Source organism: Macaca mulatta, chromosome X (assembly GCF_049350105.2).
Source record: "Macaca mulatta isolate MMU2019108-1 chromosome X, T2T-MMU8v2.0, whole genome shotgun sequence".
NCBI lineage: Eukaryota > Metazoa > Chordata > Mammalia > Primates > Cercopithecidae > Macaca > Macaca mulatta.
In genome coordinates this window covers 19,524,328-19,544,023 of record NC_133426.1, presented here as the reverse complement: position 1 = coordinate 19,544,023, position 19,696 = coordinate 19,524,328, and the positions used below count along the sequence as shown (strand labels likewise).

Genomic DNA, 19,696 nt, shown 5'->3' with positions numbered 1-19,696 from the left:
TTTTTTTTTTTTTTTTTGAGACAGAGTCTTGTTCTGTTGCCAGGCTGGAGTGCAGTGGTGCGATCTTGGCTCACTGCAACCTCCACCTCCCGGGTTCAAGTGATTCTCCTGCCTCAGCCTCCCAAGTAGCTGGGATTACAGGCGCACGCCACCACACCCAGCTATTTTTTTGTATTTTAGTAGAGGCAGGATTTTACCATGTTGGCCAGGATGGTGTCGATCTCCTGACCTCGTGATCCACCTGCCTCGGCCTCCCAAAGTGTGGGGATTACAGGCGTGAGCCACCGTGCCTGGCTGATACTGACATTTAATGGTGTGTTGGAGTGATTTATATTTTTTCAGGACAGTTTCTGAAGTGTTGCCAAAAATGCTGGTTGTATTTTAAAATTCAGGTGATTTCTGTAAATTATTGAACAAGAACCAAGTGCTATACACATACGTAAGTCTATTTATATTATAGCACTATTTTCTACCATGGCCACCTACAACTTAATTTTAGAATTTGAAATGTTACTAAACTATGAAAATATAAAAGAGCGTATAACCAACATCTAGGTACCCACTACCTAGTTCTATCAAATGTTGCCATTTTGTCATACTTACTTCTGATCCTTAAAAAAAATAAATAAGTAGACTTCTGGTTTCAACTCAGAGATGTAGAGAGCTGCAAAGATGTCCCTCCCACGCTTCCAAGAAAAAATCTGGACAGATTGGAAATTAACAGAGAACTGAGTTTGCAGAGCAAACGACCATTTCAAAATCTGGAAAGAGGTGCCTTCTGAGACACAGGACAGGACCTGAGCATTTGTTTACAGGAGCAGAAGCCACCAGACCCCATAGAAGTAGGTAGGAAGATTAAGCTAGAAAATTTGACAAATTGCTGGAGGCTGAGTGTGGGCTAACTTGAGAGTGTGAAGTCTTGAGGGCAGCAGTTGTGGGGGAGGGGGTCCTATCCCTTTGCAGGCTTTTCTTCTAGGAACCCCATTTGGCTCTAACTGGGAGGGTGAGGGAAAATTCAGAGAAAACTCATGGTGCTGGCTCAGGAACCACTGAGCAATCTACTTAGACCCTTCTCCTTTAAGGAGCAAGAGGCTTATTCTGCAGAGGAAGGCTATGGTCTGAGGGCCCTGGTGAATTAACCATTGCAGCTGGGGGATGGAGCGCCCCTCCAGCCCCTTCCCCATCCCATCTCACCTAAAAAAAAAGGTCTTTAAGCAGGAGGTAGACTGAGAACATTGGTGATACCTGCTACAGCTGGGGGTATGGGGTGGAAGGAGCTCTATCTCTAGGGCAAATACATTGTGAAGCTTACACCTTCAAGACACAGGCCCACCATGTGTACTTTAGAGACTGAGGCTTGGAATATCAGAGAACTTCCCTTCTTCCCTCACCCCATCCGCAGGCTAGCAAGCCCCCAGGAATAACAACAGTGGGTTACAGCGGGGAGAGCTGCAAGAGACAGGCTTACACTGGGAACAGCATAAAGGAAAGCCCCAAAGCCAAGAGAGGGTCACTAGAGGAATTTGAAGTTTCTCATGTTCATAGGAACAACAAACCTCAAGGCAGCTCAACTCCTGACTGGATTAATATCAATTCCACACTAAGGGCTCATTTACCTCAGTATCTGCTACCCTCTACGAAATGTCTGGCTTTCAACCAAAAATTACAAGGCATGCCAAAAGGCAGGTAAAAGCAGTCTGAAGAGACAAAGCACTCGGTAGAACCAAATGCAAATGCGATATAGCTGCTGCAACGATCAAAACTCACATGTATCTTACCTAGCTCTGTCCACTGAGTGCCCTTTCTGTGACAGGTGCCATTTTAGGAGCCATTTCAGAATGAGCTTAACAAGGTCTGAGCTTTTAGAGAGCTTACACTCCAACGGAGGACAGAGGGCTTAACCACAGACAAGTGAAGAGATAATTATAGATAGTGAAACATGCCATGAAGAAACAACAGGAGAGGAAAAGGCTAGAGTGGCTAGTGGCGTGTGTGGGCTGTTTCAGGTGAGGAGAAGTTGGAGCCTACATGTGAATGATGAGGAAGCAGCCCCTGCCATTACTAAGAGCCATCCAAGCAGAGAACAAGAAGTGTAATTGCCTGGAAGTGTGAACAAGGTTGGATCCTCCCTCGGTCTATACTGTTGCCTTATAAGGTAAAAGTGCTATGGGCATGGTGCTGATTACAGCAAGCTTTACAATTGTGTTGCTGTCATGGCCAACCTCTAGGGATAAAGGGGTGGGTGGGTTTTCTTTAAACATGTGTAAGAATTACCTGTCTTCCTCCATTTTGAGGGACAAGGAGAATCTATTAGACCTTCTTTGTAACCACTTCAGGACCTGGTACAGGGTGAAAAGGAATGTGAATTTGCAATTGTGAGTAGATACTTCATCATTCATCCAGTACAACTGTTTTGTTCTTCTTTGTACTAACTCAGCTACTCCTTACCCTCCATCCTTTTGCCCCAAGTAGTGATTATTCCTATGTTACAGATGGGAAAACTGAAGCTCAGAGAGGTTGCCTGACTTGATGAAGATTGCAGATCTATTAGGGTCAACCCAGTTATTTGAGCTCTGGCAGCCTGACTTCCCAGGATTGTGTTGTAAGAACTAATTAGAAGGACGGGTATTCTTAAAAGTGGAGCCTCTGATGAAAAAGAAAACCAAAAACCAAACATAGTTGTTAAATTCACATAGTAACTCAGTTTGTGTGAAAACATTGGCTGCTGAAAGTGCCTAAGAAAATGGATTTAGTAAATGCATGTTGAACGACCTATCACTTGTTCGTTTTTCAGGAGTGCTTAAAATAGATGAAAATGGGTAAATAGTTGAAACATCCCAATTTTCGCTGTGTCTTACCACTATGAATGCTATTGTATAGTATTAATACCGTGAGGGCAATGTTGTCTGACACTTCCCTACCTGGAACATTCTGGAAATCACTTTTTATGCTCTCAATAACTATTAAGTAATTGGTACCAGTCTACTGGGTTGTTTTGTTTTGATTTTGAGATGGAGTCTCGCTCTGTTGCCCAGGCTGGAGTGCAGTGGTGTGAACTCGGCTCAATGAAACCTCCGCTTCCCTGGTTCAAGTGATTCTCCTGCCTCAGCCTCCCAAGTAGCTGGAATTACAGGTGCGCACCACCATGCCCAGCTAATTTTTGTTAAAAATTTTAGTAGAGACAGGGTTTCACCATGTTGACCAGGCTGGTCTCGAACTCCTGACCTCAAGTGATCCACCCGCCTCGGCCTCTCAAAGTGCTGGGATTACGGGCATGAACCACTGGGCCTGGCCCAGTCTACTGTTTTGTAGACTGCATTTTTCACCTGCTCAAATGCTTTTCATACTTTTTCTATAGTAATTATTTTTTGAGAAGATATGAGACATAATATAAATGAACCATATTAAGTACATGACTGAAGAGGGAGACTGTTACGTTGGATTAAGAAGGTGCTTATATCCATTGGTTTTTGTTTTTCACCATTAGGGGAAGAAAAACACTTTCCCGAGTACCTTTCTTGATACACCAAAAGTTTGCTGGTATTTGGTAATGATATATTCATTGAGGGAAATACCAGGTGAATGGAGAGTTCTTCAACCATTAGCCAGCAATAACTGAGCACCCACTGTGTGGATAGTTCCTTTATCTGTACCATTCATGGGACTGCATATTAGATGAGGAAAACAGCAAATCTTTATATAGCACTTCCCACAGACCAGAGACGTTAAGTAAGTTGCCCAAGGGAGCACAGATTGTAAATGGCAGGTCTGGACTTGGGCCGGTGGGTGGCTTAACTCCGGAGTCTGAGTTCTCTCACCCCTAATTGTACTACAGTACAGCATTGTCTGGGTGGCCTTGGCTATGTTCACAAACCTCAAACCAGACGGTAATTAGCATGAGGGGCACCCAAATCTGTCAGGTTCGGAGAACCTGCTGGGAGTCTTGGCTGAGCTCTGTGATAGGATACTGCGAGTTTTTTTTTTTTTTTTTTTAAATATGCAGCCACGTCTCAATTGAAACCACAACTTCCTGTGAATGCCTTATGATGTTATGTGAACAAGGGAAATAAGCACATGAATCTTTAAAAAGTTTCAAGTGTATTGATTTTTAAGAATGGATGCAATTAGTAGTTCTCATTAGCTCCAGGAATTATTTATCTTGGAATGCTTTGGTTCCACATAAAGCCCTTTAACGCTAAAAGATTTTGCAGGTTCTGCTGCTTTGACTAGAGTTGATTTCAACTGGCAGCTTTAAACATGCGCAGTAATGCAAGTGCGGATGCTGCCAGCACAAATGGAACAATGTATTGCTTTAATTTAAAAAACAGGCTGTGTCTCATTTTTTACTCCCTTTACATTTAATCTGACTAGTCATATTTTCTAGGAAGATGGTGAGGGTGAGAGCAGGATTTGACCCTGTTGTTCATCAATAAAGATCCTGGAAAAAACTGGAATGTGAATTTTGATTGTGCCCTCCCACTTTTCCGTCTCCCATTTGTAAAGGGGAAACAAACAAAAAACAAAAACCCTAGAAGATTCTGAGGCCAGACGACAGTATAGCCTTAGGCTGCCTAAACTCAGATGTGCCCTTCTTCCTAGGATCTTGTTAAAAGGCAGATTGTGATGGCAGCGGGGGGCTGGGGGGTTGGGGGCAGGGTTTGGGCTGGGGGCGGGTAGGTTTGGGGAAGCTGAGATTCTGCAGTTCTAAGAAGCTCCCAGTTGATCCTCCTTTTAGTAGCAAGCATTTCTGACACTTTAGACCTAGATGTCTGTCTTCTGGCTGTGTGAATCACCTGGGGGAGTTTAAACAGCAGTTTCTCAGGGCCACACCAGACCTATTGAATTAGATCTCTGCAGGGGTGAAACCAGCAGGTATTTGGGGGGGGGAAAAAAAAGCTAGAGAAATCATTTGATAATAAATCTGCCAGCTTTGTTTATTGGGATGGGGGAGTAATGACAGCTTTGAAAACTTCACTGTTGGAATCAGATTGAGATGTTTAAAAATAAGCTTTTTGACATCCTAAGGGCTTCCACTTTGACCAAAACTACATGAGCTATCTTAGCAGCCACCCATCTTGGAAGGGAACTCACTAGTTCTTTATGAGTGTGTCCAAACTGACTTAAATCAGAGAGCGTGGACAAAAAAAAAAAAAAAAAGAGTACTTAATGGTTAGCTTGCTGACCTGCCTAGCATTAGATAATGTCTGTGAAGGCCCCTGGAGTGCGTCCAGGGAAGCCGGGGCCCAAATATGGAAAAGAGAAGTCATGATTATGAGGTAGGACTTGCAATTACCATCGTGAATATTTGAAGTGTTATTTCAGCTCTTTCCTACGCTCCTGTGTTTGCGGTTTCATTTCTTTTCTTTTCTTTTCTTTTGAGATGGAGTCTTACTCTGTCACCCAGGCTGGAGTGCAGTGGCGCGATCTCAGCTTACTGCAACCTCTGCCTCCCAGGTTCAACTGATTCTCCTGCCTCAGCCTCCCGAGTAGCTGGGATTACAGGCACCCGCCACCATGCCCAGCTAATTTTTTGTATTTTTAGTAGAGATGGGGTTTCACCACGTTAGCCAGGATGGTCTCGATCTCCTGACCTCGTGATCCGCCCGCCTCAGCCTCCCAAAGTGCTGGGATTACAGGCGTGAGCCACCGTGCCCAGCCTGGGGTTTCATTTCTAGCAGTGTGTGGGGAGCCAGGACCAGCTAGAAAGAAGGGCCAGGGGATGTCTTTGTTGTGATGAAGCAGATTCCACCATGGAGTTTTGCCGCTTTCACAGTATGATTTTATTTTATTTTATTTTATTTTATTTTATTTTATTTTATTTTAATAACTGAGACACCTCAGCAAGTGTCTTCTTAACATTTCGTAAATCCTACTATTAATCTTTTCCCCTGAGGTCAAGCAGGAAGATAAGACACCAGGTGGAGACTTAGCTTCTGCTCTCCTCAAGCTATTGTGTCTCTCTTTTTAACTTGGAGTCTTTCTTCAAAACCAAGCGTTTCCTAATGTTGCATGTGTGACTTTTCTTAGCTCCTTATGTAAGGGGCTGGGTGCGGTAGCCTATGCCTGTAATTCCAGTGCTTTGGGAGGTGAAGGTGGGAGGATCACTTGAGGCCAGGGGTTAGAGAACAACCTGGCCAACATAACGAGACCTTGTCTCTACAATAAATTTAAAAATTAGCCAGGCATGGTGGTGTGTGCCTATAGTCACCGCTACTTGGGAGGCTGAGGTTGGGGAGGATTGCCTGAGCCCAGGAGTTAGAGACCAGCCTGGACAACATAGTGAGACAATGTCTCTAAAATAAATAAGGGAAACCTCACAATCAGAAAAATAAAAAAAGTTGGACATTCCCTGTCTTCCTTTTCTGAAGCTTCTACAGTGAGGGATGTTGTGCATTGTCACCATGAACTTCTGTGTCAGGGAGGGTTGGAGCGGAGAAGCAGAGCGCTAAGCATGATCTGGATGAGGTGATTTCCTGCCCGTTGTGGATGTTGCCAGTGCAAGCTGCCTCCTGTGTCCTGTGCTGAGCCTGAAGCCGCTGGAGGAAGGTGGGTGTGGATGAGAGCAAGGACTCCTGGAACCTGCCTCTGGCTCTCACGCCTCAAACCTCAATGACACAGTGCCCTGTGGGAGAGATTGGTGCCCTTCCCGAAAGAGAAAGATTAGCTCAGTCTAGTGGGCATCTGTTGAGTGTCTGCTGTGTCTTGAGAGCTGTTCTGGGCCCCGGGGGAGAGCGTGAGGGGAGAGACTGACCTGGAAACACACTTTTCCAAGCCACTGTGGTGCGTGCCCAGTATGCTAAGGGAGCACAAAGGGAGGGGGACCTAAGAGCCTGGGACAGCAGAGGAAGGAATTTGATCAGGTGAAGAGGACGGACCAGAGCCCAGAGTGAGTGAGAAAGAGGGTGTAGTGTGAGTGTGAACAGAGGCCTACAGCTGGATGAGTACCTAGAAATAAGCCTTGCCAGAGTAAAATGGGAAGCGAGGCCAGAAGGTGAGAGGGATCTTGCATACCATTGTAAGGAACTTGGACTTTTGGGGTAATTGGGAACCACTGAGGCAGGATTCTAAGCAGGGGTGTGCCACACCGTCACATGTGGATGGTGGAAAGTTCCTTCAATCTGTGACCTCTCCTGAGTGAGCACCTGCTCCCAGGCAAGGTTTTTATTTTTATTCTTACTCTTGGCTACCCAGTTACTGCTCAGCCTGTTCCTCCCAGCACACTTGAGATTGCATGGAACAGAAAGCTGTCTGGGACTGCCTTAAACACAGACATTTGTTATTTCGCATAATTGGGAGGCTAGAGGTAGGGTGGACCCCAGGGGCAGTGTGATCAGCTGCTCAGTGTGACATCAGAAACCCGTGTTCTTGCTGTCTCTTCCCCCACTGTGTTGTTCTGGCAGTAGCTTCACCCAAGGGCTGGCTTCCCTGTGGTGGTCAGACGGTTGTAGAATGGCATCCATCTGCAGTGGGGCCCTTTGCTTCCTTGCTCACAGCCTGTATGTAGGAGGAGTTATTTCCTGCAGTCTGATTGGGTGAGCTTTGTTTCCACTGCCCACCCTGAAGCAATGTTTGGTTTAGAATTAATTAGGTTGTCCTTCCTAGAGCTGGAAATGGGCTCCATGGGGGAATGGATGGGCACCTGTGACCAGGAGTGGGCTCTGCTGGGGAAGAAGGAAGGGAGCCAGCTCTACTGGGTAGGCAACCAGCAGTGCTCGCTGAGGGTTACTGACCAACCACATTGGATTGTTTGTTTCCTTTCACTTGGGGGCCTTTTTTTATGTTAAACACAAGCAAGGTGATCCTCTGATTTTGAACTTGTTATCTGGGGGAAGGTAGACCAATCTGCTGAGTGACAGCAGATTTGATCGTTGATCTCTACAGGCTTGAGAGTAATAATACGTGAGTATTTTTGAAGCTGACCCTAGCTTTACATCTCTGAAAAGTATCAGTTCAGATCTCACCAATTCAGGAGGTTCTCATAATTTGGTCAAGGAGTTCACTGAAGTTTACCTTTGAACAGTTTTATAGTGAGGGTAATATTGGTGATGGTGGTAATACTAACATATGTGAGAAGTAAATGACTTGAGTAACATTGGAAAACCTGTTTGCTTTAGGATAGAAATATCTAAATATACGACTAGTAGTAAATAGTAGAAATCATTTCTATCTAGTTGTTAAGTTAGTCCCTTGGAATCTCTCCTTGGGGAAAAAATAAAATCCTGCTCTGAATATGTCAGTATTTGAATTACTGTATGAACTTGAAATTAACAAAAATGAACTTTTTTTCTAGTACAGTTCATGCTTCACTGAGCCAAATAGACATTCTGCCAGTTATTTGGACTTTATTAAATTTTACTTTAGTACTTATATGTAATAAAAAATCAAGGTAAGCCTCTGCTTTGCAAAGTCATTTATTTGATTAGGAGCTGTATTTTAGAGTGCATTTTCAGGGCGAGGTTTGTCCACATGTAAGTAATGAGCGTTTGCTGGTGCAGCTCTTAATGGTGAGAACGGATGTTGAAGAAAGCAAACACCATATGCCCTTTGTTTCCCGTGCATGTCCTCTTCTGGAGGCCTGGGTGGAGTGTTTCAGCTGTCTCAAGTAATCTCCATTTTGCTGTTACTGCAGACTCTGCGGTTCTCCAGCTCTCTCCTCTCTGATGTTAATTATAACTTCTTCCTAATTAGGTGGCTCTTCCTCCTCCTCAGTCATACAGGTTCCACACTCTCAAGTGCCAGAGGTTGGATTACTTTTCACTTGATTTGTGACAGAAATAAGTGCAAAGAATTACAAAAAAAACCCACCAGTGTGAGTGTGTAGTGGGAGGGGCAGGCGAGTTGGGTACGGGACAGGATGCTTAGAATAATTTTGCTGCCAAGTGAATCAGAGAGACTTGCAGTTCTCGGAGAGCACAGAACTTACTCCTGCCCAGAGTTCAGACACAGCCAGAAATTACCATTTCATACTTCACAGAATGGAGGTTTCAGCAGCCAAAGCCCCAAGTGCCGCAGACTTGTCTGAGATTGTAAGTAGGCCATACATCTGTTTTGATTGTTACGACGTCTGCATCTTTTGTAGCCTGTTGCCCGACTACTTTGTAGGCCAGGAGGGAGGCATGATGGGGAATTTGGTCTCAGGTCAGTCCTTCCAAGATGGTGACCAACATTGTTTTCTACTTCGCCCCAGGTCTCAGTTTTCTGGTTTGTAGCCGAAGGGTATTTCTTTCACTAAGCCCTTGTCTGTGAGAGAAGTGGATTCTTTTGGCTGAATTCCTTTTGTAGTGGCATTTATAAAGATTTTGAACAGCTCTGTCATCTGGTTTGGTGGCTCTTTCCTTCTCTGATCACTATAGACAGCCAGGTGAGTTTTCTCCAGGGGATGCTGCACACAGGCAGCTGCATGCAGCCAAACCCCCTGCAGGCATCCATTTCTGCAGTGAGGTACCCCTCTCAGGGGTCGGGAGCAGGTAACATTTCCAATGCAGCTGGCGGTTTTGGGAATCTGGGAGGAAGCCAGGTGTGGAATTTAGCTTTCCTGTAGTGTGAAGAAATAAAGGGAGTGGGGGTAAGAATGAGATGGGAGACAGGAGGGAAAGTCAGCTTGGGGTCAGTCAAGAGCACTGTCCTGTTGCCAGATGCCAATTGAGGGGTCGGGACAGGTTCAGTTCCCCGCTCAGCTAACTGTGCAGCCATGGGCTGCTAACCAAGATCTCTCCGAGTCTTACTTTTCTCATCTGAAAATCTCCCTCCTACCACCTCACAGGATTACTGGATTGTTTGAAGTAATGAATGTGGAGGCACCTGGTGCTTGGTTGCCATCCTTCTCCTTTTCCGTGGCACTCTATGCCATAAATGCAAACAGTGTGCTGGGCTCTATGAGATGCCACCAGTGTTGCTGTCCTGGCTTGTTTCAGGGCAGCTTTTGTGGCCACCAAGTTCTCATGGTCAGTGTCATAGGTTTGATCTTGGGGTCGACCAATTGGCCTTGCTTAAGTACATAGCCCCAGGTTGCCCTTTTAGTCATGGCCAAGTACCCACCTCCCAAAACAAGGTCCTGAGGAAAGGGTATGAGTGAGTCATGGTTATGTCTCATAGATAACGTTTAAGTTTAAAGATGATGGGAACTGGGGACCCAAGTTAGGAGGCTGTGTTATAGGTCTTTGGGGAGAGTGGTAATTCAAAAGACCCCTTTCCCATCCAGCTTTGAGTTTCCAACTTATTAAAACCTATATTCAGCCAGAGCAAGGGAGAAGGAAAACAAAAGGTAAACCTTGGCCAGGCACAATGATTTATGCCTGTAATTCTGGCACTTTGGGAGGCCGAGGCAGGAGGATTGCTTGAGCCCAGGAGTTCGAGACCAGCCTGGGCAACATGGTGAGACCCTGTCTCTACTTAAAAAAAAAAAAAAAAATTAGCCAGGAATGGTGACACACGCCTGTAGTCCCCGCTACTCAGAAGGCTGAGGCTGAAGGATTAACTGAGCCTGGGAGGTCGAGGCAGCAGTGAACCATGATTAGGCTACTGCACTCCAGCCTGGGTGACAGGAGTGAGACCCTGTGTCAAAAAAAAATGAAAATAAAAATTAACCTTGACTGAAAACTGCTGAGCAGTCATCTGAATTCTGATTCAGAAGTACGTGTAGGAGACCGTCATGGTACTTTTCCATTGTGTTGTTTCATTTAATGTGTTTATGAATTTAGGCAGCCACCATGGACGTCGGTCAAGCCCCAGTTGCCTTTCGTGTGAGTGTGTGTGTGTGTGTGTGTGTGTGTTTAGGGCACTTTCTAGAGCCTGCTCTGTTAATTAACTGTACTATGTGCTTTATATTTGCTGTGAGTTAATTGCTGATGATAGTGTTCCCTTGCCAGTCACAAGTTCTCCCACCCCTTTCCCCCATTTAATTCCTTGCATTTCATCTCATCCATAGGCTCAAGTTGTTTGTCTTTGACTGGCAAGACTCCTCAATAATTGTGTATCAGTGATCTCTGACACAGTGCTAACTTTTATCACTGATTACAGAGAGACATTGTATAAATCATCAGGACAGTTTGTTTTGCGTATGATGATTTAAGAGCACCTCTTAATCAACATCAAAGTAATGTATCAGAGTGCCAACCTTCAGTACTTTTCTGTTGCTTTTCGTTGAAATCCACTTTCTTTTCTGTGGTCTACTGGGCCTTGTATGGTCTGGCTTTGCCTACCTTTTCAGCCTCATCGGGGTCATCTTCCCACTCAGCCACTGCCTTCTACTGTATCGAGTTCTTGCCTGTCTGAGCACTGTCTCTGGGTCCGGGCACTTGCAATTCTCACTGCTGGGAATGCCCCTTTTTTTCTTTTTTGGCTCCTTGCTTGGCTGGCCCTTTCTCTTCTTTCAGGTACCACTCTACGTAGCCCTCCAAGGCCATCTTGTCTCAAGGGCCAGCCTCCATCTTGAGTTTCCTTTCTCCATTCCCATCACATCACCACATTTATTTCCTTTACAGTCCTTATATCACAGCCTGTAAATATTTTGTTAACTCGTTGATATACTTGGTATTTGATGTCTCTCCCACCAGAATTTTAGCTCCATGAGGGCAGGGGCCTTGTCTGTCTTATCCCTACCATATCCCCAGCTCTTAACTTGATTCTAGATGCATAGAAAATGCTCAACAGATATTTGTTGAATGAATAGTTGCTTTGGATAATTAACACGGTGAATGACTTTTAAGTAGTTTGTGACTGCAAGCTGATAGAGCCAGTCCCATCTTTTATGTGGCTGGACCCCTCTCCATCTGCATCCATCACTGCTCTGGCACTTTGGGAGCATTTCAGACCCCAGGGCACTGTTTCCCTCTCTTGGCCAGCCCCTGGCTGGTGTCTGGGATAACCCTCTGTTTTAAGCATCATTTTTGTTCTCAAAATGAAAACCACCTGTCTTCAAAGTGATTTGCTTAAAATAAATGCTTTATTTCTTTACCGAGACCTTCTTCCCTTTCTGCCTTTCTCCACCTCCTGCCAAGAATAACATGAAAAACCCCATTATCTTGGAAAGTGGTTTTCCCTCTGGTTAGAATCCAAAGCCAGATGACTTACCACCAAATGTGCTGGGGTAATAGCTTTCCCTTGCCCTGCTGCTCTAAGTTGTTAGTGAGGTCTTGGCCTTGGCACTTCCCTTCTTTGTATATTTCCTTGAAACTTCCTTCCTACAGGTAAAGAAGCTAGCCCAAGGTACCACCTAAATGGCAGTGAGGGTAGGGCCCTTGTCTAAGTAGCACTCTGTGGCAGACTGTTTGCCAGCTCACTGACACCTTACACCAATTCCAGGGAGTTGACAGTTTTTTACCCCCATTTTAGAGATAGCAAAATGGAGGCTTACTGAGGTTAGGTAGCAAAATGGAGGCTCACTGAGGTTAGGTGACTTGTTTTTAAGCACATAGGTTGCAACCAGCCAAGATCAGAAACCAGGCTTGTCTGACTCCCAAATTCATCTTTTATTTGTTGATGTACTCAGGGTCTCCCAGGACTTGATCGACCAAGTTCTGCAGTTAAAAAAAAAAATCTGGCAACCTGGTCCACGGTACACATCCATGTAACTGCAGTAAGTTTCCTGAAACAGTAGCTGCCTTCACTGTGTGCGATGCCCTCTTGTATTCTCCATTCCATTCAACAGATGCTTGTCAGGACCTTCTAAACTGATTACGTGGCCCACCGATTGGTGGCAATCCATTTGAAAACAGTTTGAGGGACATAGTGTAGGTGAGGTGTAAACTATGCTTAGTTTATATAGAGGTTTACATGGTGTAAGCTATTAAAGAGAATTTTTATGGCAATATAATATACATATATAAAATGCACGTGAGGGTAGGGTACAGCTGTTGAATTTTCACAAACTAAGCATGTCTGCATAACTAGCACCAGACCAAAACACGCCATTGATTTAAGCTTCTTTGAATGAAGACAGAGGCACGGAGTACAACAGAAACTGATAGCCCCTGAGTTTGTTGTGAATTACGCACATACAGCTTACTCCATAGGCAGACTCTTTTTGGAGGTCCATAGCTTGCCTTTCCAGTGATGGGGCCTGGCTGGCGTTTGTTTGAGGATCTAACAATCACCGAAGGAGTCGAATGTGGCTTCTGTAATGGCCTCAGAAATTAGCACAAAAGGAGGGCTGACTGAGAATGTGCCTGGTAAAATGTGAACATAGAGGAAGAAGAAAGGGCAAGGCCCCGTAGTTGAGTACAGAAACGTTAGGGTGTGAGAATTTGTGGTCATAGTAATTGAGACCAATTTTACTGAAATGGAGGGCGGCGAAAGGAGGAAGGAAAAGGAATTTGTGATTACAGCAGCAAGCCCCTAGAGGTTAATGAATGTCTCTATAAAATAAGGAATATCTACTTCTCACGGCGAGTGTTGACTTATTAGAGAAAATTGTTTTAGTATACTGAACTAAAATGCTTAATTCTTGGCAAAAGATATAGATGCATCTCCTTGCAAAAGCAAGCTAAAGCAACTTTGCTTTCATAATGTATGGGTTCTGTAAAGCTGTCTTGGTGGACACTTTACAGTGTAATTCATCATAATGGGGTGTGCATAGAAATGAAAGGGAGCGAATATCGTAACATGCCTTGAAGCATTGAGTGCTAGGTTACAAAGGGCATTAATTAATACAACTTTATGGGATTCATTTATAGCTCACTTTTAGTCAAACTGAAATAGCTTTCCTGAATCAGGGACTTTGGGATAATAATAAATCCTTTTGTCTTTGTTGATCAGATAAGCTCTTATTCACTGACTTCCTATTACTTTCTTGGCACCCAGAGTCATGCCTGAGCACTGAGAACTTGCTGAATGAATGGAAAGAGTAAGGACAAAAAAAAATCATAGCTAGCGTTTAATGAGTGTATACTGTGTGTTTTGCCTCTTTTATCTGATTAAGTCATCACTTCAAGCCTGTGAGGCAGGCGCTGTTATCATTTTCCTCTTTATTTATTTTTCTATTTATTGAGACAGGATCTTACTCTGTCACCCAGGCTGGAGTGCAGTGGTACAATCACAGCTCACTGCAGCCTTGACCTCCTGGGCTCAAGTGATTTTCCCACCTCTCAGCCTCCTGAGTAGCTGGGACTATAGGTGCACACCAAAAATCCTGGCTGATTTTTTTTTTTTTTTTTTTTTTTTTTGTGGAGACAGGGTTTCACCGTGTTGCCCAGGCTGGTCTTGAACTCCTGGACTCAGTGATCTGCCTGCCTGGGCCTCCCAGAGTGTTGGGATTATAGGTGTGAGCCACCATGCCCAGCATTATCCCTTCTTTTAGAGCCACCTTATATCCTCTGCTTGCCTGGGGACGGTTCTGGTGTATGCCTGTTGGCCTCACATTAACATTGACATCACCTGCTTTCATTCTCAGATGTCCTGGTCAGATGATAAACCATTTCAGTCTGAAATGTTCTGGTTTGGATAGACAGATGAGGAAACTGAGACACAGAGAAGCCACATCACTTTCCATGCTCACCAATCTAGTAAGATGTAAAGGTGGAATTCTTTCCTGAGAGTCTGATTCCAGGTCATGTCTGATCACTAAGTTCTGGTGCTTCACAATTTAAGCCAAGGGAGATATAATATAGAAAAACCACTCTTTATGTTTTTCAGCTTCACTATTTAGTAAAAATCACTGCCAAGTTAGCATCTGAAGTAGGTTAATGTGACTCAGGGCAGTGGGAATGTGCTAGGTAAAGACTCATTACCTAAGTGTGTGTTCATTAGTAAACCTGGACAACTAGTACCCTAGAATGATAATAGCATTCACATGTGCATGGTGCTTTATCGTTTACAAAACCTCTTCTCCCATATTATTATGTTGAAGCTTCTTGTGCACTCAGAGGTGGGAGATGGATGGCCAGTGGTGGGATTCTCAGTTTACAGAGGAGGATGGGGTAATGAGCAGGTTGATACAGTTGCCTGCCTGAGGCTTCACGGCTAGAAAAGAGGCAGATCCAGGATTCAACCCAGGTATTCTGCCTTGGTGATCAGTGCATTCCACTCTATCACAGGTGCCTTTTAGTCTTTTTTTGTATATATATATATATATATATATATATTTTTTTTTTTTTTTCTCGAGACAATGTCTTGCTCTGTCACCTAGGCCGGAATGCAGTGGCGTGATCACAACTCACTGTAGCCTCGACCTCCCAGGCTCAAACAGTCCTCCCACCTCAGCCTCCCAAATAGCTGGGATTACAGGTGTGCAACCACTATGCCTGGCTATTTATTTATTTATTTATTTTTAAGAGATGGGGTCCCACTATATTGCTCAGGCTGGTCTAGAATTCCTGGGCTAAAGTAATCCTCCTGCCTCGGCCTCCCAAAGTGCTGGGATTACAGGCGTGAGCCACCCATGCCTGGCCCAGACGTTCTTATACAGCCATTTGAGGGTGCTGTTTATGAAGGGTTAGGGAGTCACTTGAAGACTCATTTACCCAGAGTTTCTCAGCTTTGGCACTGTTGACATTTTGAGCCAGTTAAGCCTGTTGTGGGGGCTGTCCTGTGTGTTGTAGGATGTTTAGGAATATCTCTGGGGTCTACTCACTAGATGCCAATAGCACAGTTGCCCCACCCCCCCCACCAGATCCCTCCAAGACAACAAAGAAAAGTGTCTCCAGACATTACCAAATGTCCCTTGTGGGGGCACGATTGCCTTTGGTTAGGAACCACTGGCCTAACATAATAGTCACATTTAAAAGAGGGAAGGATGACCTTGAAAATGTTAGACCTGTCTTCTTCCCCTTTCTCTAGTTTCTAGAGCATCAGAAAAACAGTTGACAGACTTGCAAAGGGGCAAAAGAGAGAGAGAACAAGCAACATGTTTCATGTGGAATTCTCTTCCATGGAAGAGCATTGTGTCTGCCAAAGGATAAGATAGCCAACATTTTTTAAGTTAAAAATCACACAGTTAAAAATGTTTTGATAGAAAAGTTAGAATAGAGATCAGCCAAAATATACACATACAGAATCTCCTGTAATCTTACTGCCGAGAAAACTGTGGTTCATATTTTGGTCTATTTCCTTCTAACCTTTTCCAGCATGCATATACAAGTATATATTAAAAAAATAATTTTCCAAATAGAGCCATGCCAAAAGCTGTTATAAACAGCTTTTTAATTTAAATGTGCCACAAGTATCTTTCCACATCTCTGATACAGAGTTACTAAGTTTTGTAGTATTTTGTTGTATGGCTAGCATATAATTTATTCACTTAGTCTCCTGTTGTGTACATTTGGTTTGTTTCTAATTTGGTTTTTGCTATTAACATGCAAAACCATGGTGAGTATCCATGTGCATACTTACGCCCTTCCCAGCTTGTTTTTATTTTTTCCTTCCAGAAGTTACCATCACTGTAATTTTTAGTATCCATTGAGCAAGATATCGAATTCATAATGTTCTGGATTGTATTTTAATTATGTCACATACCTTTACCCCTCAAAATTTTGGAAATGTATTGATTAAAAATGTGTTTATGTGCTAGGCTTGCAGAATGGGGTGTGGAAAGTTCTTTGGTTTTCTGATTGAACGATGACTAATAAGAAACCATTTAGGTTTTGTGCCTTGTTCATGAAGCCCACTCTTAACTGTGTCAGACTACTTCCTGAGTAGGAATCAGCCCAGTGAAGGTTGCTTAACCCTCCCTTAAGATTCTGTTCACTGCTGAAAGAAATTCAAGGCTATATGCTCATGAATTCTCATTGCTCATGGATTTTTCTTCTATGTGTTTTAAATTATAAACTCACGGAAAAGACATTCGGATGGTAGAGACGAGCGTAAAGTTTCCTATTTCACTCCCCTCCCCCTTGGGTTTTTGTTTTTTTCTTCATTCTCTAGGATTTTTGTATATACAAAAATATTGTATTTTTCAATAATTATACAAATATTGAAATACAAAAAAAATTAAAAGCCACAAATTGGGCAACAGAATGCAATGTATGAGCCAAGCAGCTTTTTTCCACTTAATGCATCTTTCTGTATCAGCACCTTATTGTGTTTAATTGGTGCCCTATTTGGGGTTGTTTTCAGCTTCTCCTGCAACAAGTCACCTTTTATTATGAGTCTATCCATGGGATACATGCTTAGCAGTGGAGTTGTTGGGTTAAGAGTTTATGCCCTTATGGTTTTGATAGATATTGCTAAATTGCCCTTCTACCAGCGGTATATAGCTTGACTTGTTTCTATCAGGCATTTTTTTCGTGCCTGGCATAAATTATTGAATAATAAACTGGGAACACAAAGGTAGAACCTCATCTATAGGAAGGGGCATAGTTGGTTAGGAGACCACGTCTTCCCTAATGACCATTATGAGGATTGGTTTTCAGCCTTGAGAATACTCAGAGGGATGTGTATTTACTGGTTTTCTCCTGGGCTTGGCCTGAAACTGGCTTTTACTTTTTTCAACCATGGAGTAAGAATATGCATATAAAGTTGGGAGACAATACCCATCGAATATGCATATAAAGTTGGGAGACAATACCCATCGAATATCTGGGAATATTTGATGACATGCCTCAATTAGAATTGAGGTGGTTAGAAATGGACCCTCATTACTAAAGAGGTTGTGACATGTAAATATCAGTGGGTCTCTGAAATAGAAGCATAGGTCATTTGGCATTTGGTACAGTGTATCAAATGGAACATAATATAATAAATGTAAATGGAACATGTTATAATCATGTTACAATCGTTACTACCCCTCTTATCTCTTCAATGAAGTCTTTTCTGATATTTCTTCATTCCCCATCTTCTCCCACTCCATGATGACATTTTTTTCACACTGTCCTTTAAAAAATATAGCTGGTTCTGCATTTTGGGCTTTTAATTGTTTTATTATCTTGGATCAGATATGTATCCCTAATCAAATTTTAACCAACACTTGGTTTCTAATCCTCTTCACTCTGGCTGGGTGTTTGGAACATAAATATTTTGATTGGTTGCCCACTCTAGAATTCTTCTGATTTTGTGGGGTCCCTGTGCTTAGTAAAGGAGGGCTCTCTCCTGGACATCTCTCCCTTGTAGGTCCACAGAACAGTACTCATAAAGGACTCTGTCATCTCAGTCTTCAGAGCGCTGCTTTCCTGCCTAGGGAAGGGCACAGCAGGGTGTCAACTTTTATATGATTTGGTATCTGAAGCAGCAGAGGATGGCAGATATTTGAAGATGCTTCTGTGAACCCTGGTGGGTACAGCAGCTGCCAGAGCCCAGGTAACCATGTTAAGGGCTCATGCTTTCTGAAATGTCAGGGCTTTCTGATGGGCACTTTTTAGGGTATTCTTGGCCACAATTTTTTTTGAGTCACCCTGAAGTGTCCTGAAGGGTGGAAGCTAAAGTCCATGTAGGTTTGGCCTCAGGCTGGGCCCCTTAGAGGAGGTGGGGCAGCTTTCCTCTCCCTTCTCCTTGCGCCCCGAGGGCTGACACTGTGCCTTGGGGACTCTCCCTGGCCTTTCCCAGGGGATGACCTGGAGAGAGTCTTAAAAAGTCTTAAAAAAAAACAAACCAAAAAGCTGTTATTTATTTTTCTTATGGTTCAGATAATATATTTTCTTTTATAGCAAATGAAGAGGGCTTTTGGGGGGCAGGCAGTGTGATCTGAGGAAAATGACCTCTGGGATCAAATAGTTCTGGGTTGGAATGTGGGCTCTGTGGCCTTTTCCCTAAAGGGCTGTTATGGGCCAAATTTTGTCCCTAACCCCCCTGTACCTCATAATGTGACTGTGTTTAGAGATAGGTCCCTTAAAGAGGTGATTAAGTTAAAATGAGGCCATTAGGGTGGGCCTTAATCCAATCTGACTGGCTTCCTCATAAGAAGAGGAGATTAGGGCACACAGAAAGATACCAGGGGCGCGGATGCACAGAGGAAAGACCATGTGAGGACACAGTGAGCAGGTGGCCATCTGCAAGCCAAGGAGAGGGGCCCCAGGAGAAACAGTGTACCTTGATTCCAGCCTCCAGAGCTGTGAGGTAATGAATTTCTATTACTTAAGCCCCCCCTAGTCTGTGGTAATTTGTTATGGCAACCCAAGCTGACTAAGGTGGGGGCTTTTAGCAAGTCAAGTCCCCTGATTTTGCTTTCCTAAAGAGAGACCACAACACTGAAGAGTGGACACAGTGCCTGGCTTCTAGGAGGTACTCTCAAATGGCAGTGGTGGTGGTGACCATAATCATTTAATAATATGATAATAGAAATCACCACCCCCTTCTCTCACCCAAGTTTTCTGACTCCGTCTGGTTTGAGGTTTTTCTTTTTCTTTCTTTCTTTATTTGTATATATATTTTTGAGATGGAGCCTTGCTCTATCACCCCGGCTAAAGTGCAGTGGCACAGTCTCGGCTCACTGCAACCTCTACCTCCTGGGTTCAAGCAATTCTTCTGCCTCAGCCTCCCAAGTAGCTGGGATTACAGGCATGCGCCACCATGCCTGGCTAATTTTTGTATTTTTAGTAGAGACCTGGTTTCGCCATGTTGTCCAGGATGGTCTCAAACTCCTGACCTTGTAATCCGCCCACCTCGGCCTCCCAAAGTGCTAGGATTACAGGTGTGAGCCACCGTGCCTGGCCTCTTTAGTTTTTTAACTTTCCTTTTAAGTCCTTTTCAAAGAGGCTTGCAAAGAACTCATATGATCAGAGATGGGTACTTTATAGGTTGAGTGAAGTATTTTCTTTTGAGTAACTTT

The 19,696-nt window shown here is 43.8% G+C and overlaps 1 protein-coding gene across 11 annotated transcripts in view; it reads left to right on the top strand.

The window, feature by feature from the left end:
* The window catches only part of SH3KBP1 (SH3 domain containing kinase binding protein 1), a 361,405-nt gene that overhangs the window by 79,250 nt on the left and 262,459 nt on the right, over nucleotides 1-19,696 (top strand). For 2 of the 11 annotated variants that reach the window (XM_077989617.1, XM_001085866.5), the window contains exon 1: nucleotides 8,707-9,026. The exons of 7 other annotated variants lie outside the window; for them this stretch is intronic. In XM_077989617.1, the coding sequence (XP_077845743.1) occupies nucleotides 8,976-9,026 (51 nt within the window). In that variant the 5' untranslated portion in view covers nucleotides 8,707-8,975. Of the gene's footprint in view, nucleotides 1-1,873; nucleotides 2,156-6,479; nucleotides 6,547-8,706; nucleotides 9,027-19,696 lie in introns of those variants that run through there. 2 more of the 11 variants (XM_077989615.1, XM_077989616.1) reach the window with 2 other exon arrangements.